The sequence below is a fragment of the Coptis chinensis genome, chromosome 1 (genome assembly GCF_015680905.1).
Source record: "Coptis chinensis isolate HL-2020 chromosome 1, ASM1568090v1, whole genome shotgun sequence".
NCBI classification, from domain to species: Eukaryota; Viridiplantae; Streptophyta; class Magnoliopsida; order Ranunculales; family Ranunculaceae; genus Coptis; species Coptis chinensis.
This window is the reverse complement of record NC_141456.1, coordinates 4747869-4773916: the sequence shown is the minus strand read 5'-3', so window position 1 is coordinate 4773916 and position 26048 is coordinate 4747869. Positions and strand designations below refer to the sequence as shown.

Below are 26048 nucleotides of genomic sequence, written 5' to 3'. Positions count from 1 at the left end.
TCTACAACAATTCAACAAATTGTTAATTTTCTATAATGTTATAATGTTATATAGACTTATAAAATATTAACATTGAAAATATTAACATTGACAATAAAAAATTGCCTTGTTTTGTTTTGTTTTTTTTAAGTGGAAATTTTATTGATAATGATAATGAGTTTTACAAATAATTAGGACAAACTTAACAAGCTTAGCCGCAAGTCCTTTATCAATTTGTGTTTTTTGTTTTTTTTTTTTTTTAGGTTGAGGTCACAACATTCAAAAACACATTTGTCTATCTTTAATGGTTTTGAACTAAAAATAAATGATAAATGATAATTTTGTAAGGCCAAAAAGAAAAAAAAAAAAATTGGTTATTAGAATGTTTTTTATTAATTTTTTTTTTCATACTATTTTTTTTTTTGTTTATAATATTCTTACTAGTGAAAATGCGACGAGTTTAGTGGTTTTTGAGACTGGTTATGATACAGTGATCTAAAAAGTAGTTTTAAAAAATAGTCCCGGATTTCTATGTTCCGAAACATTGATTTTTGGACAAAAATATCAGTGTTATTTCGATAAATATGTCCCGAAATTATAACTGATAAAACAAACAACGAAAATATATATGGGTAAAAATATATGTAGTATAAAATGCACAACAACTTGCAAGCCATGGAAATCATAGATTCTATGCAACTTGATCCTTGAACAGTTATGGAGGCTGGCCACTTGATCCTTTCTTCATGTTGGTATTGAACTTGCGTGCTAAATCTGTGATGTTACTACTGATCAGCTTTTGTTTCTTTCAGGTCAATTGTTATTCTCTGAATTCTGTTGCTCCCACCATGGAGAATATCAGTGGTCCTAGAAGATTTCTTGCAGTGTATTTTACGTCTGCAATTGCAAGTAACAACTCATATACCTAATGTAATATACATTGTTCGCCAATGTCCATACCTTCATAGGGTAAGGCCATGTCTATTAAAGTAAATGCGCCTGGATCGTTTACATCCGTAGCAGCAAGATCCAGTTCATATTCTGATCCAATAGTTTCAAGAGTACAGGTTGCGCAGCAAGTTATTGGTTTTGCAAAGCACCTGCAGTTGGTGCTTCAGGGGCCATTTTTGGAGTGGTGTGTAGTCTTGATTCAGTTTTATTGCATAATTCATACTTTATATTTTCACAAGGGCACTTCAAAAGATGAGTAAATTACAAATGGTCTAAGCAACAAGGACACAACATGTATGCTGGTGTCTGATATGCTAAGTCCTAACAACCTGGTTGAAAGATCATATCTGCTTGACATTTGTGTGGCATGTGAAGGTTTTCATTCTTAACAAATGGATTGTCCATGACATAGAGGAAAGTTCGAACAAGTATATTGTGATAACAATATGAAATTCTGCAAGATACTGCGAATGGACACCATAAACCTGATGCACAAACTCTGTTGAAGTGTGTTCAGATGCGTCTGACATGTGAAATCATAACTTGCTGATAACAACATGGTGTAACAGCTTTACCTTTAGTAATGCCTTCCTGAAGGCCAAAACCATGTAAAACTCATTGCCATTTAGGTATAAATTTAGAGTTTTCAATCAATCATTTAACCTACACTTCAAGTTCTCTATTTATTTACTTATTTATTTTTCTTGATCTCTTATGCTTGTGCTCTTGTTGTACGACCAGGTTGGATCTTTTGCAGTCTTTGTAGTCTCTTTGGGGGTGGGACAGAAGATTTGCAGCAAGTAGCACGTGTAATTGTCAATATGGTATGGCTTTCTCTTCATCAAACAGTTTCAGAATAACTGACATTTCGCTAGAATCTAACTCAATAAATTGGAAAACATGTAGCTCAGCCATGTTAAATACTCCTTCTCAAGCTTTACCAATTTTAATAAACGATTCCTCAATTTTATTCTTAACCATTTTTTTATCATGATGTCTGGAGGTCTTACCTTCTCCTTTTGCATTGAGATTTAAAAATGACTTCATAACCATTTTTAACCATCATTGACCCCTAATTTTTTTTCTAGGCAGTCCACTGCTTCCAACCATTATAGCAGTTGTTATGGCGATCATAACATTAATTTGGCATGGTAATTATAATGCTTTCTTAAACTGTATAATATAAGCTAAATCCCAAGGAACTTATCCTAATTGTTCAGGTATCACTAAGTGAAGAGAAAATAAATTCTGCATAATAGTTTAAGATTAAAAAATTAAGCTTTTGAGTAAGATTCCAAATGGAAGTTAAAGACAGAGTACATACTGATTTTTTACCCTGTTGACTTGGATAGTGATTTGCCTTTTCATTGATTTTAGCTGGATATCTGATGAATAACTAAAGTGAATTCTTGTTGCAGGCTATCGGGATTTTATCAAAAGGCATTGATAACTGGGGGCATGTAAGTATACGTACAGCAGTGTAGATTTTAGGGGCATATGCCTAACTAATTCTGGTCAGTTGTTCAACTCTGAAGTTCCGTTAGTCACCTAGCCGGATAGCCGGCACCCTGCCATGTGCTTATTAAACGTGTTCTGTATGCAGCACATCTACTCTATGAGAAATATCACTTGACAAAATGTCCTAAAATGTGATCTACTAGTAACAGGAAAATAATAATGATAATAAAAACAATAATAATAGTGATACTAATAATATAAAGAAATACTTGTATTTTGAAGGATCTGCTTTGACCTGATATCACATTTTCAGGTAGGAGGGTTGCTTGGTGGAGCTGCTACATCATGGTTACTGGGCCCTGCATGGAGATACCAGTCCAAGTCTCAGGATGGGAGACCAATAGATGCTGACAGAGCTCCAATTTCTTATCTCACAAGCTGGAAAAAGTTAAAGTGAAGTACAGAATTCGTATATGCAATATCTGAAACACAGCTTGCTTGAGGTTATTATAATTGAAGATGATGTAATTGAAAAGAAGTCCTAAATTGCTTCTCATGTACACTGTCATACATCACTCATGATATAGTAACAAAGTTTCTTTTGTTTCTTTAAAAGTTATTACTTCTTGAGTTTCTTTTCTTGATATTTCTGTGAAGTACTTGAGGCATCGAGAAAATTTGTGGGAGCTAAAAATTTCCAATTCCCGAAGTTTCAAATGTTAAGGAGGCTTTTACTAGTACTGATGTGCTCAGTGTTATATACAGTTTCAGAGCAACACATTTTTGCTTAAACGCATCTGAGTTTACTAGCTTACATACATAATATGCTTTCGTGGAACAAAGAAAAAGAGAAAAGAAGAAAAGCAGACAGTGTCAGATGTCTTTATGGAAATTTGTGTTCCACGAAAGTAGCAAGTCTGAAAAACTGAAGTATGAATAATTGATTTAATTTTATAATGAGGGAAAATGCCTACATTGAAAGAGTAGGGACGACGCCTTTCCCCTCAAGCGTTTAATATGCACCACCATATCCTCTCTTGAAATTCATCCGCATTTTCGAGAATGTACTAAGCAGAAGCAGGAATCTCCATACGTAGTTTTAATTTATTCATCATCGTTACAGAAAACAACGTCCAAACAGAATGTTTAGACAACTTAACCATTGAAGCACTTGGGCGCATTGCAGAGATGTGTCCTGCTTTCGTTACGTTAATTTGGCTTTGTAGATTAAGGGTGTGATGGGTTGATTACTTGAAAGAAATAAAACTTTTACAAGGGTTTTCTTCCAACAGTAAAGATTTTTAGGCAAAATTCGAATTATATCATAGCAATAATTTAATTCATCCAATGGTGTTTTTTTTTTATTTGATCTATATAATCAGATATATTTTAGAACCATACATGAGGACTAATCCAACGTTAACAAAACCAACTACTACATGTAACCCCCCTAGTTATGCGGAACAACAAAAGTACTATTGTTTTTTGTCACTGGATATCTGGAATGGAGGGATCATCAACCGATTCACCCAGATTAGAAACCACAAATGAGGAGGAAGATCCAGCCAGCTCCTTAAGTTTCTCATTCACATTAGACTTCAAATGTTGCATAGCCTTCTGCATTATCGCAAGGTCACGCAGACTAAAACTTTCTAGTGGCCTGTTCAACCAGGCTTGGAAGGCAGCTACTTCTTTATTAGCTTTGAGCATCTTCCCTCGGATCACTTCTGCCTCCAACTGGTCACGTAAGTCGTTGTACTGTTGGTTGAGCTCCTGTATAGTTGCATTACGATAGGCTTCTAATGCTGTAGGAGCATCATCATCAGGGGCAGGGGCATTGTTAAGGTAGCGGTCTAACACAGTTTCTACATTTGGGTGGCCATAAGAATAGGCCTTACCCGCTGGAGAGTAGACAACAACAGCTGTTTGGGCGCCACATCGGGTGCCAATTTCATTGGCCTTGGTGAAAACCCCAAGGCGACGCTTGGAAAAAGCTACTTGTAGGCGTTCATGGTTTTCAATCTTTTCAATATCAATCTTCTTGCGCCCTGCTGTTTTCTTGGGCATATTGAGAGAAGATGGAAGAGAAGAATAAGAAGAGAAGCTTGTTTGGACAAAGAAGGCTACATAGAGAGCTACCAAAGATAAAAACCTATAAGGAGGAGTGAGGAGTCAAGGGGGTTGAGGACTTAGATATATAGCAACCTCAAGGCTACTTGAAATTCTTTTTTTTCCTCTATTTTTGTACATTCCATTATTTACATCTTTGTAATAGTTTAGTCACCAAATTTGAAAATTGCAATATCCTAAATGAATTTGAAGAATATTTGGTAGTACTAGAAAAAGAAAATCATTAGTTTGGCCGGTAATCAAAATTAAGTAACTGTTAGGGGGACGCGGCTGGGACAAGGCGAGGCACGGTGTAGAAACCACATTGCTTGGTGACTAATGAGGTGCATTTTAAGTATGCATATATCTATTATAAATTGTCTATAAGCGGCCGTGAACAATTGTCCAACGGTCTGGTTTTGATAATTTTGTGTTTAAAAGGTCAAAAGTTCCTTCCAAATTAGCTCCTTTTTGCTGTGTGTGTGTTTTTTTGTAGGATTTTAACCATACATAATCTTAGAAAAAGACACTTAAGGAAGCAGTTTAAATTTGTTGTCCTTTGTGCTCAGCGAATCTGTGAATCGCATTTGGCTCCTTCACTGAAACCGGGCACGGGGCACACCCAGTAGGCTATTGAGTATTGATAGAATGTAGCATGGAACTGGAGAGTTCTTGACTTCTTGTAAGGCTCTTCATTTGGTGCTGACCTTTTGAACTCGTAAAGGGTATACGGTTAGAGAGGAATATAAGGCAATTTAGCTCCATTTCAGGATGGGGCGACAAGTGTTACTTTTTGAGCACATTTGGGTAGTGGGAGGCGGGAGGCCGGGCCTTGATACATTGATCTGAGTCTCTTTGTTGGGTTACTTGTATTATGGAATTAGCTTTCGGAACATGAGCGTTTGGCTCAGCGGTTGGGTTCAAAACTCACTATCAGTGCCTTCTGAGAATTTCCATAATGTAGCTTGAAGGAGTATAGTTAGCCTTCTGGCCTTGTTGGTTGTTCTGCTAGAGCTAAAGGTGGCTCCATGTTTGATCGAGGCCAAGTAGAGGTGGTGTGACTGCTGGAGCTAAATGTAGTTGCAGTTGCATCCACCACTTAATAGCGTTGCCCAGGCACTGTTGAAACTTCTTCTGCATTCCCTCCCCTTGAGCTTGAGTACCTTCCAAATTAAATTACAAACATCACTCCAGTTCATATATTAAATGGTCACTTTACTCAAATTAATTTAATTTCTTTGAAGGGTAAATCATTTCAAGTCAATGCTATTTTTTTTAATGCTCACAGTCTCACACTGCTCACCCACATTCTATCAATATAAGGAAAGTCCAAAGTTACCTGCTCTTAAGGATGATATACGCGGCATAGTCTGGAATCTGGATAGGGACAGAGCGGTTGAGATTACATTCCCTCATTCATTGTTCTTTTTTTTGGAAGAAATCACCCAAGAGGAATTTCTTCATTCAAATTTCTTTTATACTGGGTTTCTGATCCACTTATGCTGTTATACTCTTAGTATTGAGCCAAAGATGGTCTCCGTGGAACTACGGTGGAAGTAAGACTGCCACACGAGAAACTCAGAGAAAACATGAACCTCACTGCTCTAAGTTGGCCCTGAGAATTGCAAGCATTCTCTAGATTCTGTTTGTTCTACCAGAAGCTCACTATTCGAAGTGTTTTTGTGTTTGGATCAAACCAGAAGACCCTGGGATTGATCACGTATAGGACAAAATTTGTGCAAACTTGCCTACTTTGGCGAACTTTAATCCAATGACTGTCTCCCTGGCTAAACCTTTACTAGACAGGTACTGGTGTTGCCAAAACTACAGTACACAACAAGGGCTAAATGTTTCATGCCCAATGGTTTTTGTTACAGCTGAAATCAATTAGAGGATTGAAGTTTTGGAGTGGAAAGATGAATCATAAGTATATTCCTTCAAATATTACTAATATCTTATTCTTTTATTTCTGCTGGATTGACCTAAAAAGTAAACACAGCTCATGGATGGAATTTACAATGCGAATGAACAGTGGTAAGATATCAATGATGATATTGATATTCTAAATGAGGGACACAACAATTATTTGGCACGCATTACAGTGTTTACAATACTTGTATTAAAATTCATCTTCATCTCCCTCCTGTCCATCAGAACCCTGGTACTCATCGCCATCATCGAAATCTTCAGAATTGTTCAATGCATTAGCCTCAATATGTTTAAATTTGTTGATCATATCTGTGGCGTCAGAAACAAGGGCATTCTTCGCAGCTTTAATCACATCCATCCTCTGCACATTTTCTTCTGTATCCTCTTTTATAGTAGTGCATTGTCTGCCTCCTGCCGCTCTCCGAGTGTCCCAGGAATGTAGCCGATCAATATATTTCTCATGAAGCGATATGTTTTTAATCTGCTTCAGAACTGCTGGACTTTCAAGTGGTGCTTTACTGGTGCCTCTGAATCTTGAGAGAGGCTTCTTATGGGCTGACAATGACCTCTGGGTGCAGTTCTCACGAAAACTTTGTTTATCCACTGAGCATTCTGGAGCGGAGGGTGTTTCTGGCTCTGGAGCACTATGGGTGAACAAAGTAGCTGTGGGTTCGAGAATTGAGAATATATCTGCTTTATAACCTTGGTTCACTGAGTTTTGCTTTTGCAGTAAATGTCTTACAGTTTTCTGCGCAAGACATTTGGTGCGTTTGTTTCCTCCTGACTTTTTGACATTCAACTTGGCAGGTTCAAGAAGTTTACTAGCAGAAAGTGAGAAATGACCCAAGGGAGATAAGTCTGTTCTCTTAGCTCTAGAACAAGACCGGGGTTGAGGAGGAGTGATGGTGTCAGAGTGGAACTTATCAAAACAATCCTGTCCAGACTTTCCTGGCACCTGAAAAAAAAAATTGCATCACATCAAAGAAAATACAATGAGGTTCCTAATAAAATACAATGAGTTGCCGCTAGTCTCATAAATAAAGTTGAAAGAAAAGAATTATCAGATTGTTTCACCTGAAACATTGGGGCTTATTACTATGGAGTATGAACTACTCAAACTAAAGAAGCAACAATTTTCTGGTTGATTTTTATTAGTTAATCATGCTGCTACCTACTCTTAGTTGCTATACTTTTAAGCTTCAAAGTCCATGTGATATGCTTAACTTAATAACTTGTAATTACGGAAATAGAATTATCTTCTTGAAGTTCCTCCACATGAGGATATCTGGCATTGATTTACAGAGATCCGGCACACAAAAAAAACAACAACAAATTGAACAGCACTTATATAGTTCAATATCAGTATCACAGATGTATGATAAACACACCAGACTTTATTGGTTACTCTAACAGGTAAGTACAAATTCTAAGAGGAGTGTATACAACCAATATAAGATAAGAAGACAGGAGCAAACATACCAGCTTTGAAATCTTCTTCCAGAAGTGGGGAGACGGATTTGCAGTAAAGTAAGCTCTCTGCAACGCTGATTCTTGATCTTGTGGCCACCCATGAGCACCACATTTTTCACCACGTTGACTGCTTGTCGACCTATCCTCTGTTTCTTTCCTTGACCCGCTTATGGGTTTAACACATTTACTCACCTCATTCTTCGGTTCAACTAAACTCTTCGAACTTTTTCCATGGCAAACTAGTTGTGTTTTCTTTGGCGATATGTTTTCTATGGAAGTTAGAGGAAGGCGCAAGTCTGTGGAAGTGCTTTTGTTTACTTCTCGAATACCACAGATTTCCTTCACATCACAATTACCATTAGTTCCACAACTGATGTTTCTCTTCTTCTTCTCCTTTCCTTTTCCGGGGGTGCTAAAAGGACATATTACAGAACCAACTCTTTTTCTGCCTTTCGGCATTCTTGCAGATTCCTGGGACGATTTAAAGCACACTTCTTCTTCCTGAGAATTTTTTTGAGACACTATAACTACAAGAGACTGCCTTCCTTGTTTTCCCGACTTCCCTACTTGGATACCTCCGGACAAAACCTCTTTCAAGCCAGTCTTCTTGTCAATATTTTCAGGGGTGTTCTGCATGATGGGAATCCTAGGAGGTCTTCTAGAACCTTGAGACCCCTCCGTCCCTGGATTTTTTCAAAGCATCGCTTGACCTCACACTACTCTGGTCGAGAAGTTCAGTATTGTACTTCACAATGGACAACCTAGGAGATCTTCTGCAGCCTTGAAAGCCCTCAACCCCATTGCTCTTCCTTATCGACTTTTCAAATTCATTGCTGGAACTCATACAATTCTTGTTTTTGACAATCTCAGTACTGCATTTCACAATGGAAAACCTAGGAGATCTTCTGGCGCAACCTACAGACCCCTCAACACCATTTACCTTCCTTGCCGATTTTTTCGACCCACTGCCGAAATTCAACCCCATTCCTCATTCTTATCCCATTACTCAATTTTCTTATCATCATCCCTACTAGAAATCCTAGAACCTTTAATTCCCACAACACTATCACTATTTTTAATCAATTCTTTCGATATCTTACACTTAGCATACCCAGTAGTTAAATTTGTTCTAGAACTTTCATAAGCTTGTTTGCAAGATATGTTTTTAACTGATGAGCCAATAAGTGGAGATGTTGGTGAAGTGAATACCTGTGTTTCTCTTTGATCTTCTCAACACCAACTACATGGTGAGGTCGTTTGAGTATACATTCAAACTACATGGCGAGTATACACTCAAACGACCTGAGAGTTTCATTATGGCGAGATCGGTTGGATTGGTTGTTGGACCTGGACTTTGATGGCAAACTTGTAATTTTTTTTTTTTGGGGGTTGCCCAATCTAATTTGATGAGTGCCCAATTCAATTATTCGTCTTTGAACCCCAAGTAAGATTTTGTAGTTATGGACTAAAGGTGTATTGTACTATTGTTTATAAATGTTGGCCTAACCAAAGCATTTCTCATGCTAAATATCTAAGGGCCAGTTTATTGTTTGGATTATTTTGGCAACAACTTTACGTTGTAATTCTTGCGGGGTTCAAACTCTAGACATTTGGTATCCACTAATCCACACCTAAGGTTTTGTTTGGCTGCAAGAGATATTGTATAGGTAATACAAGTCATGAGATGAAGTACTTGTGTGTCTGCCTCTCATCCTCTCATCCTGTCACATGTTTTATTTGGCTACTGTTTGGCTGACATTCACACCTATATAGGCTATGTTTGATAGGAGCTGTGGCAAATGCAAATTTTGTCACCATTTGCCACTGACAAATTTACTATGTGACAATTGCAAATATCTTGTGGCAAATTTAAATTGCCACTGTTTGATGATACTGTGGTAAATATCATTTGCCCTGATTTGCAACCATTTGTTGCTGTTTGATTGTCCAAATTTGCCGCGGTAAATATTTCATTTATTCATTTTTTGTGCTTTTAAAATATTTAAGATGTGTTTGTTTACTAGCAAACCTCTAGTGAGAAAATTTGAGATTTGTCAGTGTTTTCTCACTAATTAATGTATTTTAAGGAGCTTAACAAAAGGTTTTGTTTGCTGGAATCCAGAAACAAGCATATATGGAAACAAGTGACTTCCCAAAAATGGGGTAGGGGTTCCTCCGTTGTTTCCAGAAATACATTTTACTTAAGAGCACCAGCAGTTGTAAAAAGAGTTGGTCATTTAACTAGGCACTGAAAGTATTGTCCACATTCACTAGAGAACACAAACATCCTCCTTTTTCTCGACCTCACTCAATGCTGGATTGCTTCTAAAAAAAATAAATTGTGAAGAAATTAATTTTCAAATAACTAAGGAGATGGACTCAGACAATGCAGGTTTTCCAATTCAAATTTCAACATAATAGCCTCATCTGTACAATAACTTACTTAACTTCATTGTGAATAGTAGTGAACTTAAAACATTAATTAGATAAACATGATTCACATGTCAATGTCCGATACACGGCTTATTCTCCATCTTGGCACGTAACAATAAACCATCATGGTCAAATTATTTGCCAATCTACAAGTTGGATTTTCTTGGCTCAGCGATTCTTTAAATAAAGCGGGGAATAGTTTCCCCTTTGAGTTTGTCATTAAAGAGGAGCGACAAAGATTTGATAAATCGTCATGGTTAGCCAGATTTTATCTCAAGACTTTAGACAACGGCCGTGAAGATGCTCCATGCAGAAGTCTGGCGAATCCAAGAAAAATCGAGCTTTCCATCCGACTGTCTTATCCAATCGTTGTGAACTTCCATCGGAGGAACTGAAAGCCCAAGTTCCGGGGGAAAAAAGATGGGGGGCATTGAATGTAAATCCCACAGGGCATCACAGGATTCACAAAAGGTTCTTAGAATCAGGATACACTAGTTAAATAAAAGAACCACCCTACCATGCGAAACAAGTAATAATACTCGGCTACGCATAAAACACATACACGTATAAAACATACAAGAGATGCCTTTAGTTGTGTCTTACAGGAAATAATTAAGTAAATCAGAAAAACTGCCATTAATGCAAGTTATAGGTTGATGTCATGTATGAAATTATGTATAAGACCTACCATTTGACAATGTAATGCATAATGTTTGCGAACTACTAATGCTCTTAATTTCTTAAATGAACAATATATATCTTGACCATAAATAAACTGATGTACTCAAGCAATAGAATGGACACTAGCCGATTCCAACAAACAAAACTTTATCGATGCAAGTTCCTCGATAAAAATTGGCCTGTTTCCTTCATTCTCAAAGAGCTCATATGCACCATGTGCATCTTCGCCCCAACTCTCCATTGCCTCCATCGATGCACACTTATAGAAGCAAAGATGTAACTCTTGAAATCTAGCTTTCTATCTTCAAGAGAAGTCATCTCAAAATGAAAATTTGCATTCGACTACTCATTTCTTTGGGCTCTACAAAGGTGACATTTCCATAAGCCAAAAGGATAGACAAAAACAGCCATTACAACAACCCTTTCAACGTAATCAAGAACCCGTGAATCCTTCATGGCATCGAGAGATCTTAGTTAAGGCCTGCGAACCCAAAGATATTAGAATAGGAAACAGGGAAATGAAGTAGTCAAGCAAATTAATGTAAGGTTCAAAATATGACTAACGGACTAACCAAATTTTAAACTTCTTCAGGGGCTATCTTGCACTCGGTTTATGCCGGAGCCGAGGAAGAAGCCGATATACCCTTCCGGGTACTTGCAAGAAACTGGATCAGCCATAGCAGCGGCAGAAGAAGCACTGGAACCATCATCACCGCAAGAAGCAGCTAAAGAAGAACAACAACAATCCACGGTGCACTACCACACACCCACACACCACCACCCATCCAGCGCCTACCGGTCCACACCACCGCACACCACCCACACACACTAGTCATTACACCACCGCCACCACCAACACGCACTCACCACATTACCACCACACACTCACACACACAACACCATAAATTCACATTCACCACACTACCACCACCAGCACACACTCACCACACCACCACCACACAGCGAAGATGCCTCCACACATCACCTTTTTGCCTCTTTTCTTAGTGACAATGAAAACCTACTTTACCCTCCCTACCTGTTGTATTCTCGAGATCATACTAAACCATTGCCTAGCATTCTCTGATATACCTTGTACTCTAAAGATCGAGTTTTAGTGTTTGGGTCCGAAAGTTGGCTGTGTAAGGGACATTTGTCCTTTAATGTAAAGAACTTAAAACTTCTTAAACAAATCCTTTTAGTGCGTGAAACTTCATAATCGTTGATTCGTCGCCCTAATAATGTTTTTTATCAATCTGTTGATGATGAAATAAAGTGACAACAACCGGTCAAATCTCACATGAGTTGAAGGCCTATGGCCATTCAATGGCAGTGAGCACCTTATGTTTGTCGTGATGCCAAAGTTCGAACTAGATTGGTTTCAACTTTCGCTTAAAGAATTCAGCCTTATATAGTTTCTCATCTCTAGATTCAAAGCACATTATACAAGTAATCTTGGTTGTAAAATATCTCCACCTTTTTTTCCATGTATTGAAGATTTGTAGTACAATCCACTCAATCCGGATGAATGGTCCGATTCTTGATTGACTAGCAACTCACAAAACATTGCATATTAATAAGGATAAGAAAACAAGCACCTAGACATGAAGTATCAATCAATTGTACAATGACTAGAATCAATAAAATTATTTCTTTTATTTCTTTCTCAATTCGAGAGTTGATGAACAAGAATAACCAATTCTTAAAACAATTTACACAATTAAGGGATTAACGATTAACAAGAGTTCTACAAACAAAACGTCTAAACAGAGATAAAGAACCACATACTAGTAGCAATACTCCATTCACACTACGAAGGTTGCTTGCATTTGCCAACTTCTAAGTAGCCTAGCACTCAAGAAAGAACTTCGGCAACGAAGCAATCCTTTTTCATTGCAATCCAAGCATCTCGTCAACTGCCCGTCTTCCTCGACAAACACCTTTCGACTTCCACTACAACTCGAACATGGAACAAACCTTGCATCACCACAGTTTCCACAAACAAAACCAGGTTCTTGAACTGGAAAATCTTGTACAAGTTTAGCCAACTCTCCATCTTCATGAAGTTGCTTAACTTCCTCCACTCTACCCAAATATCCCCCCTTGATAAAAACTTGAGGCAACCGACACTACTCTTATCCAATGCAGTATGCAATTCTTTCCTATAAGTTTGAATCCATTATAATGTCGCGTTCATCAATAGGAACTCTAAGATCCTTAAAAATAGTCCTAACAATGCAACAATCTTCATAAGTCCTTCAGATACCTCTCAAACTAGTGTAATAAATCACAATTCTATCTTCAAGCACTGTAATCGAACCTTATTATCAACCAAATGCATAACTTTATCCTCACAAACTGGAGATCTCATAATTTTATTATGATTAAACCCCATTTTTTTCGCCAACTCAGCTTTTCTAAAACTAGACACAACATTTGAATCCATTTCAACTAATATCAACTCTTCAGACAAATGTTGCCACAATGGTTTTGTAGAATTCTCTAATGGAACTTCATGAACATCACTAATATTAAAATAATTCATTTTCATTGACTGATACGAATCTCGATAATTCTTCTTCATTTTCCCATTAACTAAACTAGTCTTACTTTTATCAAGTTGAGATCTTTTCACCTTATCCAATGAAGGGCTCGCATCAAAATGGTCTAAACCTTCATCTAGACCAGCCATGAGTTCCCAAGTATTGATAACAGAATCAGGTGATGGGTATTCTTCAAAATGGTTGTTTTGCAGTTTAGTAGGTGTAGAAGAAGAGGAAGAAGAAGTTGGGTTGGAGAGATGTTATCGGGTTTTTTTTCTTTTGGTGTGGCAAATTTGTTTTTTTTGGTGGCAAATTCATGTGTTATTTTGGCGTGGCAAAATTTACTCAGCTCCCCCCAATGTAAAGTTTGTCACGAAAATGGTGGCAAATCAAAAGGTGTGGCAAATCTTTGGAAAATTTGCCACCGGGTTAAAAAGTATCAAACAATGGCAAATATGAGTTTTTTGCATTTGCCATTATTTGCCATGGCAAATAGGGCTATCAAACACAGCCCTAATGTCAAAAAAAAAAATTAAAAACCTAGAAAGTATTTGGTATAACACTCTTAATTCTTATCAGGTGGGGTAGGTTAAATTCTAAACCAAATAAAGATTTTGATCTTGAGAAAACAGGCAAAGGAGAAAATTTAATATCTAATTCGGGCTAAGATGCATGTCAATAACAAACAGTCCATATGATGTGTAGGTGGTCATGTAAGTGGGTTCATTAATCATGTTTGACCTAAGCTTGTCGCATGCCATTTCTAATTAAATGGGTTATAAGAATCTATATATATAGACACTGGAAAAGAAAAGCAGGCACTTACAGTTACATCCAGGTAGCATTTTCGACCTCGCGAGGATTAGACTTAACATAACGATGGTTGAATGTGCAGCCGGTGTGCATGTCTACTTTGTGATCATCTCTCAAATAAGTGACCAGAAAAGGGATATCCCCCACAACAGAGCACTCTGATCCAGCATATGGGCAGTTATACGGTCTGAAGTTACAATGGGCCTCATGCTTGAGCTTGCTGTAGTAGGGGAAGATCTCTGGGCAGCCCAGGGGACAGTATTTGCAGGGTAGTTCAAGTGACTCTGCTACCTTTTCCAATGCTAAGTACCTTATGTCGCCAAGCTCCTGTCTACAAGTAGGGCACCTGTTTCGCACTCTTGTTTTACAGGTGGAACACAATGTGTGCCTGTTGTGGCACTGCAAGATATCAAAACGAGAAAAAAAATGCTATCTTGTATTCACCAATAATGAATGAACCAAATCTGCAGTACTGAATATGCTGGGAAAACTCAAATTTCATGCATATTGACAAATCATAAAACCTCCATTACTTAAAAGGATTAACATGGAAATGCAAGTAAAGCACAGTCTTCATTAATAACAAGTGAGTTTATAAGGAGAGAATCTCTTACCAAATAATATGATGTTTCCCTAAATATTATTTCTTTGTGAAAAAATAACCAAATAACAGAAGCATAAAAAGCAAAGCTTAACATCCATTCCACCGTCGCCAGGCGCCAGCATGTTTGGTACAGGTTCTCCTACCAGCATTCCATTCTAGCGCATTCATAGCCCACAAAATCAGTTTTTCCCCAAAACAGCTATCCTCGATTTATCCTACAAGTCCAGTTGGGTCACAGTGTTGGTTGTGATGGTTATTTAATTTGGGTGTCAGTCCACATAAAAAAAAACGTGCATGTAACATCCTTTAAAAAAGTTGGTTGCGAGTGAGATTTTGTTTGGTGTTTTGAACTATGAGCTTCTGGCTTTATTTCTAGAGACTTAGTGAGAAATCCAACGCAATTTGTTGTTTGTAACTATCCGATATACTCATCTCCTGGTTTAAAAGAATGTCATCTAGAAAAGCTTAATTGTTCAAGAAATGGCTGACATTCCAACTACGGATTGAAGAAAATTATCGAATCTCCATACATTAATGTTGTGGAAGTAAGCTGCACTTATATTGTTTGTCACGTCTCTCTGTCTACCTAAATCTCCCATCTCCAGCCAGCAACAATCCCTCTCTCCTATCTTCTTCTCCTTTCCCATTCTTCACCTCTTCCTCTCCAACTAAAAGGGAGAATTAGCTCGTTCCTCACCCTAGAAACGTCTACTAGTTTTTAAAGCACTATATAGGGAATGGAATCAAATGTGTTGGAGTTATCCCTCACATGAGGAGAGAAAACAGAGCTGGAGAACCGGGATTTAATTCGACGTTGGCGAAGCACAGGAGAAGAACAAAGAGATGCGACTCACATTCGGTTCAATGTCTTAGCGACCAGACTCGAGAGACTCAAAGAGAAGAAAGAGAGAAGGTCTAATTTCGGGGGCCTTTGCTACAAGAGAAGAAAAAATTTGGTTTTTTGGAGATAAAACCAAAAATCAAGGTTTTGGAAAATCTAACAGAGAGAAAACCAAGTCAGAAGGAAATTGGAATCCGTCAAACCACTAAAACAAAAGAGAGAAACCCAATCTGGAAAGCTATCAAGATTGGAGAGAACACATAACACTTTGCACACACTCACAAGATTTCAAACAACCTTAGAGATTCCAACAATGAAGAGAGATAAGAAAGTGATCTAGTAAGGTGAGAGACCAAGGAAAAGAGATTGTAATCTTCCTTCCCAAAAACAAGGTTTTAATAGAAGAAAAACCAAGTCAAGGATTTGTGGAAGAAACCCAATCTTGAAGGCATCATTGAGAGATAACCTTTACAGAGATACAACAGAAAGAGTAAATGATTTGTTTTGTGGTTTGCTTTTAAGAACCGCTTTTACATTATTATCAACCACGGTAAATCTTTGTTAATGGTTTGTTTTACCGCTTTACATTATTGGGCTGTTGTAATAGTTGTTTAAGATAGGCATGTTAGTTGATATTTAGAATTTATCTGGAGTTGAAATGTGTTCATACAAGTTATATGTGTAGTGGGGGAACCGATTGGTATTGGTGTAATCCCCAACAAAATGCACCAGTACAACACATTACTCGTTAAAATTCCGTCTCCTAGGGACTCTATCCTCATTCCCAATCCAAGTATGCCACACAATCCAGTCTTAAGTCTGAATCCAAAACAAAATCTCGAAATAAAATGAAGTTCCTGAAAATACCCAATTTCCTTTTTCACTCAATACAAAACATATAAGTGAATGATTCCTACCTACAAGAAAGCCTGATCTTCAATCAACACAAATTCAACAATATATAAATCAATCCAAATGACCAAATTCCTCAAAGACCAATTAAGCATTCATGAATAATAATAAAATTCAACAAGTAATTAACCAAAATTAAAAAGAAACTGACCTGATGAATATGTGGGTACATTGAATTGGTACAAACAGGACATTCAAGCAATTCATGAACACTAGTTCCTTTTGGTTTCTTGCTCCTTTTTTTTTATTACCGAACAAAGCGGAGTGATGGAAAGTTAATTAGTCAGAAATACCATTTTTTCGATATGAGGCCTGGGAAGGCAACCCTCACTAAGTTTATAGACCAGCTTTTACAATATTATTACAAGCACTCACTCGGCTATAGCAGTGACACAACTGCCCAGGCCAACGTTTTGGTACATACTAAAGCTAGAGGTAACTTCACAAGTCCTAAGCTAAGACTTAATTACTTTGTATAAGAACCTGTGACCTTATGGCTGCCAAGGTGGTGGTGGGGGGGGCGGACTTGAAGGGTAGAATGGTGACACGTTCCAGAATATGGTGTTCCTATCAATACCAATCCCACCACTGGTGGTTAATGAGACCAATGCAGCAACTAGTCCCTGCATTTCCAGCCAATGTAGGTTCTGTGTGGCTTCTATCCTTGCGATCATCTTCAAATTTATCAGACTTGTATGGCCCACCAACCATCGCTCCAGTAATCTCGTTTGGATTCGGTTTTGCACTATCAAACCATGCCCATCCACCATGGCAAGTGTAGACTTTCTCATTTTTAGTATTGCCACTTGGCCGCCGGATAGAAGCACCGTGGTGATAAACATACTTTGGGAACTTGTCTCCGTAACCCACCAAGTAGCTCATGTTCATCGGGTTGGCTCCTAAGATGTAATTCACCTGAGATGTTTCACAGCAGCAAACAAAGTAAATAGGCATTTTAATTCTTCTACTCTGTCATCTTTAACCAAGGTATTATTATTAGACATACATAGGTAGGCATTGATGAGTGTTGTAAGCATAGACTATCACTAATTATTATGTAAGTACAAAGTGAGTTAAAGAGAAAGAACCTGAGAAGATGCAAAGAACCGCAGTTTATCCGATGATATAAAATAGGGGCCACAATACCATCCAGGAACACCAGTTGCGTTCATATAATCAGCAAAAAGGGATGCTAAAAATGCAGCATTTGCCACGTATTGCAAAGATTGTGGACGACCGTGATTTAGCAAAATCAAACCACCTGAATCAAAACAATTAAAAAAAATACGTTAGTTGGGTTTCATTATCCGCAAAGAACTGAAAACATTAATTCGTGCCCATTTTTACACTAAACCTAGGTGGTTCCATGGCTATGACAGCGGAAATAATTTTCTACGTACCTTTAGTCCAGTTGAAGACATTGAATTGTCGAAGATAAGAGCACATGTTACGGACAGCCTCATTGTGATATCTTCTCAACAGGCTCTCGTAAGGGTAACCAGACCCCAAGAATATCCTCAATCTTGTTAGCAAGAGCTCAGCTGTAGGCAACTTGTTGTCCCAACTCAACACCCTCAGATCCGTAATACGACTAAATGCATTCGCATGAGTTGCTACGGTATCTTCGGTTGCACGTTCCAAATAACTGATATTACCACTCGCATAAAACATCCATGCCGCACTCCATATGATTTCGTCCCAATAGCCCGTTGAATTATAGTGTCGTGCAATATTTGAATTGTTAAGACTATAAGAACGACACTTGCCTTTGTCGTTAGCAAAGTTATAGAGGGCAGTGGCACCTTCCAAAAGAGTTTTTGAATACTCCATATTGTCATGAAAGACAATGGAAGCGGCTGCCAAGGTTGCTGCCATCTCAGCTGCTAGACCAGGGCCTTGTGTAGTTACTTGGACTGGGCGCTCATACTGCACATCTTCAAGTCTTTGCCAACATTTCACGTCTCCACTATTTTGTGTCAGATTTTGAGCTCCACCAACCTGGACACATAAAAATATCAGAATATGTTGGTCATTAATGGCATAGGTGACATCATGATATGTTGGTTACAATACCTGACTGTAAATTTGATCGATGGTTGTGGCAGAGGAATTAAAGGTCAATAGTAAGTAATCTGTTCCCCATTTTATAAGCTCCTTTACATGATCATACTCGTCTATAGCTTTGTATTTTGTGCTGTATTCAATCACACTCCAACTCAGCATGGTCATGGAGAAGGCCAATGGGAAATGTAACTTTGAGTTGTCCCCTGCATCATAATATCCTCCTACGAGTCCACCCTTCACGTTCCCGTCTGAAAGTCCATAATCTCCTCTCCAAGACACATTGTTGTCTTTAGGCAAGCGCCCAGCTAAACACCAAATAACCAAACAACAACAGTTGACATAAAATCAATATTTCATTATGGAAAATACTGGTTCTAGTCGCTATTGTCGCTATTGAATACTATTCTACTTCCATGGTAACACAAAGATTAAGAATGAGTATTTGAACTATAGTGTACAGATATGCTTATATAGTTTATTTACACAAACAGAAGTTGTTGTTAAATTTGTAACAGATATGAAGTTTTCTGTTAAATATGAAGTAAAACAGAAGTTTTTGTTAGTCGACTTCACTAAATATAAAGTTGATCATAATGTGGGATTCCAGATATGTGATTATACTGTCAAGTACATATATATTTATAGTTTTATACGCATGGAAGTTGGCCAAACTACTGTGCATTCGGAAGACTGGGGTATTCAAGAGGACTTGATTCTACTTTTAAGATGTTGTATGGGCATGTTGCACTTGTTGGCCGAATTCTTCTTACCAGGAATTTGTGTTCGCCAGATTTGGTGTTGCAAGTTTCTCGCTACATGAAAGGATTGGGGATAATCTCACCATTTTATTGTTCAATAAATTTCAAATCAAACTCGCTGCGAATTCTACTTATAAACAAAACCTTCAAGGTTGATAGGATAGTTTTAATTAAGTAATAATCAGTATAATAAAATAGTGGTTTAACTTAGGGGTGTTCATGGGTTGGTTCTTATCGGTTTCGGTTTTGGGTCTATTTTTAGCGGTTACTATCGGGTTCGGTTCTTTTGGGTTTTTTCTTATATTTTGAAAACCCAGACCCATACTCATTAATTAAGTCGGTTCCGGTTCCAGTTCCAGTTCCTTATCAGGTTATATATTTTTATTGCTAAAATTATTATTTTTAGTTATATAACCGATATAAAAGTTGGTTTACGGCGACTATAACATTTGTCATCGATATTTTTGTCCTCTCATAAGAAGTAATGGTCCTAAATTCAATAATAATATTTGAAAGTTATCTAAAAATTTTAAATATATTCTCATGCATTATACATATGTGTATATTTTAAATCGAACATATATATATTATACTATACATAATGCGTCATATATAGAATAAATACCACATGTAGCACAATTGTTAGTTAGCATTGCACGTATTCGTTATTTAATGTATATACATGTAATATATCAAGCATGTACACGTTCATGCATTAGTTAATATAGACAGTGCATTAGTTAATATAGACAGTGCATTAGTTAATTCATAGTATACGACTATACGTGTAGACGTAGACACGTAAACATTATTATTAATATTTATAATACACATATTTAATGTAATATTATAAAAGATGTATTTAATAACACACATTCACTATTATGCTAAATGTTATATATATTCAGTATAATTTTACACCATAATAAAGTTTGGGTTTGTATTTATTTAGTGTACTATAATACTAAATTCTATATATCAAAATCAAACTAATTGGTTCCGATTTCGGTTCGGGTACCCATCGGTTTTTTACTATTCGGTTCTAACGGTTTCAGTTCTTTATCGGGTCGGTTCTTGAAGACCCACTTTAAATGGGTCTAATATTTTTAGGACCCATACCCGCTATAAATGGTTCCGGTTTCGGTTCGGATTCGGGTAATTGGGTACCCATGCACACCCCTAGTTTAACTATGCTGGCGGAATATTTCATAATCCAAACGAGGCATGTTACGGGCTTATGAGAAACTGTATGAGCCTGAATTGTAGAAAGTGTTTACATCAGAGCCCAGTCCAGCCCAGTTTTTCAATACATTTACATGGCGAACGTCTAACTAAAACTCTTTTTCTAACAAAACCTCTGATACCACCACCCAAAGTGAGTGATCAAGAGATCGAAACAGACACCGAAGACAAACAAGAACAAGAAGAACAAGACACGTCAGCTAAAAAAAAGTCAATCACCATGGGAATTTGCTGCTTACTTAGAAACAGTAGCAGAAAAACACGCTCGAACCAGAATTCTACATCATCGCCACAAGTTTAAAAAATATTTGAGAGAGCAATGGAGTGCCTCATTTTCCCGATTATTTTTAAAACCATGTGAAAATCAAAATAGCTTATATATTCAACTTAGATGAAGTTGCTGATTCCGTTTTCAATGATGAAAAATACTTACATTTCTGGGCGTTGAAGAATCGGAGTGCAGTGTGGAGGGCTTTTGAGTAATCATCAGGGGGAAGAAGGTGGTCCTTTTTGTTGGGCAAACTCTTAGAGACGATGATCGAAAGGCCTATCAGCAGGAAGGCAAACAAAATGGCGGCAATGGTCCACAACAAGGCCTTATGACTGCAAACAATACAACCGAAATCTACGTATTTCTTCATCTTTTTGGGGTTGGGGTGGGGTCCATGTCCATGTGCCGACTTCTCTCATCATCAGCTGCCACTGAGTCGGTAGTAATCTCAAACGAATGCATGGCTTGTTTGTTGATCAACTAGTATCACAAAAGAAATAAATATGCCTATTAATAAATGAATCGGTCTAAGCAAGAAGCAACATATAGTATATAAGAGAAACCTTCAGTTGAATATAATGTCATGAATGCATCTTACTAATAGTTTTTATTCAAAAACACAAAATTGGAAATCTGTAGGGAGAGAAAGATATGAAACCTTAACTAGGATGAATGAAAAGTTAAGTACTTGGCCGGGAAGAACACAATTGACAGTTTTTTGTTATCGTTGGGGGTTTTTATAAGAGTTTGTGTTCACAGTAGAAAGGTGGAAGATGAGATAAGAGTAGAAAGATAAGATGATACAAATTTGTCTTCAATCTTGTTCAAGAATTTGTTTTCACAGTAGGAATAAAGAATGAACGGTTTAACCAAAGGCTAGAGAACTTTTTTTCTTCTTCTTCTTCTTCTTCTTCTTCTTTTTTTATAATGTGTTTGGTGTGTGTGGCGCACCATATCTCCACTATCATTTCCCTCCATTTCTGGCAAAACGATATCTTTTGAAATCATGGATCACTTTTTCTTCTTAGAGGAAGGAAAGGGAGAAGGTGATTTAATCGGGCACTCACGCAAAATGCATTGGCCAACCCCAAAAAAAATCAAAATATTACAAGTTTGCCATTTCCTAAAAAAAAATGTTTTCAGCCCAAGTCCAAGCCCAACTACCAATCCAACTGATCTCGCCATGTTGAAACTACCGGGTCGTTTGAGTGTACACACAAACGGTCTCGCCATGTCGTTTGAGTGTACACTCAAACGGTCTTGCCATGTTGTTTTAGTGTACACTGAAGCGGCATTCAGTGTGTCGTTTGAGACAAAACTCTCGGGTTTTAGCTTGACGATATCGCGGGGTCGTTCGGGCAATCTCCAGGACGACATGGTTGGGTCGTTTGGGGACTCTCTTGGGCGACATAGTCAGGTCGTTTAGACTAAAAAAATTCGGTTTGTTTGTCATGAGGTTCATTTGTTTGTATATAGCAATACCCTACATGGTAGTCATCTATAAAGTAAATGTAATTCGGTTTGTATCCAGGATAATCTGAAGCTAATAGAGAGATGGTAGAAATTTCCCCTAAAAACAACATTTGGCCACATAAACTCTTTACTTCATCCCACTTAATCAATCCAAACTCGAACTCAAACTCGAAATGACTTCATCAAGCTTGGGCAAACTCGAACTAAAGTTTAATCAACCTAATTTTCCACCCAAACTCCAAAAAAATATCAAGTTTGACATCATCAAGTTTAATTAACTCAATCTTCCACCTAATCAAATTTAATCAACCCAATCTTCCACCCAATCAAGTTTAATCAACCCAAGTTTAGATTGGGCAAACTCGAACTCAACCATGTTTAATCAATCCAAGTTTAGATTGGGCAAACTCGAACTCAAATTTTGTTTTTTGGTGAGACTCGCAAGAGATGATACCGGTTAGAGCGGTTACCAAACTTGTAACCGGTATGCGTTGGGGGGAAGGTGTATTGGGCTATTTCTGTTGGATTTAGTTGTTGGGCTTGGGCTGGAGGCCGCTCAATGCAATTTCATGAGTGCCCAATACAAAACCCAAGGGAGAATGACTTGTTGCGTGAAAATTCTGGTTACCATTAATTAACATTTAAATTTCGGTGTTGTTTTCCTGAAATATCGTGGAATGTTTTACTATTTGGAAATTTCATGGAATTTGTCATCGTTGGGGGTTGATCGTGATCCTTTTAAGAAATGGATTTCAAAGTAGCAAGAATGAAGGATTTCACAGTAGTCTCAATAAATAACATGGTAGTATTTTTTTTTTTTTTTTTTTTTTTTAAGCGTGGTTTGGTGTGTGGGTGGTTGTGTGTCTTGATGGTGAATCTCCCTCTATTTCTGGCTTCCAATAGGCAAACTTTACTTGATGCAAACGAGGAAACAAGAATGACAGCCTAGCAAAGTCGGTAAAACCTTTGGGTGATGATAGACTAATCGGATCAAAATTTCGATCTCATTTTTACCAAAAAAAAAAAAAAAAACAAGAATGACAGCCTTGACTGTGAGAGACTAATCGGTTAAATTTCGGTATTTTTTCGTGAAATGTCATTGAATTGCGTGATATATAATTTTGAATCAATTATTAGTCCAAAACTCTAAATCAGAGAACATGATAAGTTTAATATGGGTTAATAATGTATGACCATAAAAACAAATTAGAAACATACAAAGAAAGCATGCAAATCATTAATCCATTTTCATTTTCCGTGTGATTTATCGAGACTTTTCTTTGATTATAGCAAGTTGATTATTTTGGTCATTTGGTGTCCTAAAGAATTAAAAGTATAGCATCAATATTGGCTTGTTATTTGCACAAAAAAAAAATCAAAACTAAATGCCCAATGGTTTGATAAGTTTATAAGTCTCTCATTATCTTTGTCATGTATTATGCTATGCATCTTCAAACTAGAGTATAATCTGCCAATCAATTGCCACCTACAACAATAGATTTTTCCAAATTCTTGATGTGATTAATGATTCTATTGATGTTAACAATTTGTCATTTGGTTATAATGAACTCGGATAATGGAAATGCCCCTATTGTATTATTTTTGCTTACATATATAGTTACTTGAGTATATCTTAGATTTTCGAAAAGATAAACTTTTGCTACTTAATATAGTTAAAATTTGCCTACTGACTACCAAACTTTGGCAAGTGAAACTACAAGTAGGGATTGTCTTAAACCCGAACAAAAAACCCACACCAAACCTTGTTCGAATCCGATAAAATCCAAACCCGAACCCATACCAAAATATATAATAAGAAAACAAAATGAAATTTAATTGTTAATTATTTCATTATATTTAGTTTATACCATGTTAACACCAGTTAATTATATTTAGGTGCAGTTAATTGTATGGACCATAGTTTAAGATTTCGGAATTTTTAGAATTCTGACAAATTCAAAAACTGGAATCCCAACTCTTATTCTGTTATATTTCAAATATATTTTGAAATTCATGTTTTTTTTACTATTGATCCGGAATTCCAAATTTCTCAAAAACCGAATATTAGGCGGAATTCCAAATCAGGAACTATGGTATGGACAGATATTAGTGTATCACTGTCGCAGTATGGCTACGCTTTTTCTTTGTTTGATAGAATTTAAAAAATAATATTAAAATGTTATTTCTTTTTCCTTTTAAATAAAAAGCACTTTCGAGACATGCACGCGGTTAGGCTATAAGCAGTCGTTTGTTGACAAGCACTTCATAGCATAGTACAAAATATCAGGATATGGGTATTTATCGATATTCAATTTCTGGATATGTATCATAGATATATTCCTTTCTTTGGGGATATTTGACATTGTTTCACATGTAAATATCATGGATATATCCAAAATATCGACAAATATCGTGAATATTTCTTGATATATAATGATACATTATTTATATTTATTTGAAATATAATGGTAAATATTAAATAAAATTGTTATATACACAAAATATCACAAAATATCTCTAAATATCACAAAATATCTCTAAATATCGTAAATATTGTCAAAATATTGTCGATATTTGCAGTTGTATATATCTCTGAACATATCGTGATATTTATTTATCTTTCTTTGAAATATAGATATATATCCCCAAATATCGCGATATATCGGGATATTTTGTACTATGCCTCATAGTCCAATTATCAATTGAACTATGTTATAATTACCAAAAAATTGAACTATGTTATAAAAAGATCAAATTATACCACCACAAACACGAAGTGAGTTTAGCCGAGTTGTCGTATAAAGTGTGGTATAAACATGTATGTGGTTGGTATCTGTTGAACTTGAAATTATAAGCAAAAAACGTTTCCAAAGTATTCTGGTATCTGTCGAATTCCCAGAAACTAGTGAGCAAGTTTTAGCACTTTAGCCAATTTACATGTTGACCTCACTCGAAAATTTGATTTTTGAGGCTTTGAAACTTCAGACCTAGACGTGAGATTGTCTAGTACCTGCCCCAAAGGCCAAAACAGCCTTTTGTATTACGTGTGAAACAGAAGAGCCTAATGGATTTTTCGCCATATACTGCAGCCATGCATGAAACTTCTCGGTGCAATCTTGGCAGTTGGCATTACTTGAAGAAGGCAGTTGGCATTACTTGAAGAAAAAAAAAAACTATTTAGAAAATTCAAAAACATTCCATGTGCTCAAATGCTACACCGACAAATTAAGTCCCCAAATAACAACAAATGATATCGGATTTAGAACTCTACTGGCGGCCTGTTTGTAAACTATTTTCGGCAAATGGCACTAAAGATAGAGTCCATGCCTTTAATATTTCAAATCTATTTAGAGTTTATGACTATTTAGTATTATGAACTTTTTTTTTTTTTTTTAAAATAGTACTTGAATTTTGTTTCTCGCCTATTCGTACCACGAAGTTTCAATTTGTTTCAATTTAATACATTAATTAATTTTCCATCCAATTCCGTCCAATTTCACTAACGGCGTTAGCACTATTC

General features: G+C 36.8%; 2 protein-coding genes, 1 long non-coding RNA gene and 3 pseudogenes across 7 annotated transcripts; 1 reads left to right on the top strand and 5 right to left on the bottom strand.

Moving 5' to 3' along the window:
- Positions 1-685: 685 nt before the first annotated feature.
- Positions 686-3018, top strand: LOC147521519 (uncharacterized). 3 transcript variants are annotated; one of them, XR_015194133.1, is made up of 5 exons: positions 686-888; positions 1047-1559; positions 1672-1754; positions 2349-2390; positions 2702-3018. It is a non-coding gene; the product is annotated as an uncharacterized LOC147521519 (long non-coding RNA). The 3 variants fall into 3 exon arrangements; XR_015194134.1 differs by having other exon boundaries at positions 686-909; XR_015194132.1 differs by having other exon boundaries at positions 686-1559.
- An 858-nt stretch (positions 3019-3876) lies between these two features.
- LOC147521518 (agamous-like MADS-box protein AGL62) lies at positions 3877-4455 on the bottom strand. The gene has a single exon (XM_086565947.1). The coding sequence runs from the start codon at positions 4453-4455 to the stop codon at positions 3877-3879; it is 579 nt and encodes a 192-aa protein (XP_086422073.1).
- Positions 4456-6458: 2003 nt separating this feature from the next.
- Positions 6459-9200, bottom strand: LOC147521517 (uncharacterized). The gene is made up of 2 exons (XM_086571147.1): positions 7906-9200; positions 6459-7381 (listed from the first exon to the last, which is right to left on the bottom strand). The coding sequence occupies exons 1-2, from the start codon at positions 8530-8532 to the stop codon at positions 6617-6619; spliced, it is 1392 nt and encodes a 463-aa protein (XP_086427273.1). The 5' UTR covers positions 8533-9200; the 3' UTR covers positions 6459-6616.
- A 3497-nt stretch (positions 9201-12697) lies between these two features.
- LOC147521516 (uncharacterized protein At3g28850-like) lies at positions 12698-13784 on the bottom strand (annotated as a pseudogene).
- On the bottom strand, positions 13179-17142 carry LOC147521515 (E3 ubiquitin-protein ligase SINAT3 pseudogene; annotated as a pseudogene). Its single transcript, XR_015198567.1, has 4 exons — positions 17096-17142; positions 16872-16956; positions 14377-14762; positions 13179-13236 (listed from the first exon to the last, which is right to left on the bottom strand). The product of XR_015198567.1 is annotated as an E3 ubiquitin-protein ligase SINAT3 pseudogene (transcript).
- LOC147521514 (endoglucanase 12-like) lies at positions 17074-25608 on the bottom strand (annotated as a pseudogene). The gene is made up of 6 exons (XR_015198563.1): positions 25539-25608; positions 19555-19620; positions 18794-19089; positions 18121-18718; positions 17809-17981; positions 17074-17635 (listed from the first exon to the last, which is right to left on the bottom strand). The product of XR_015198563.1 is annotated as an endoglucanase 12-like (transcript).
- Positions 25609-26048: the final 440 nt, after the last annotated feature.

Bases quoted from the DNA above. Each gene is read 5' to 3' on its own strand.
- LOC147521518 (XM_086565947.1), bottom strand. From the start codon at position 4,455: ATGCCCAAGAAAACAGCAGGGCGCAAGAAGATTGATATTGAAAAGATT.
- LOC147521517 (XM_086571147.1), bottom strand. From the start codon at position 8,532: ATGCAGAACACCCCTGAAAATATTGACAAGAAGACTGGCTTGAAAGAG. The intron at 7,382-7,905 runs GTATGTTTGCTC...TTTTTTTTTCAG, and splicing joins GGAAGAAGATTTCAAAGCTG to GTGCCAGGAAAGTCTGGACA.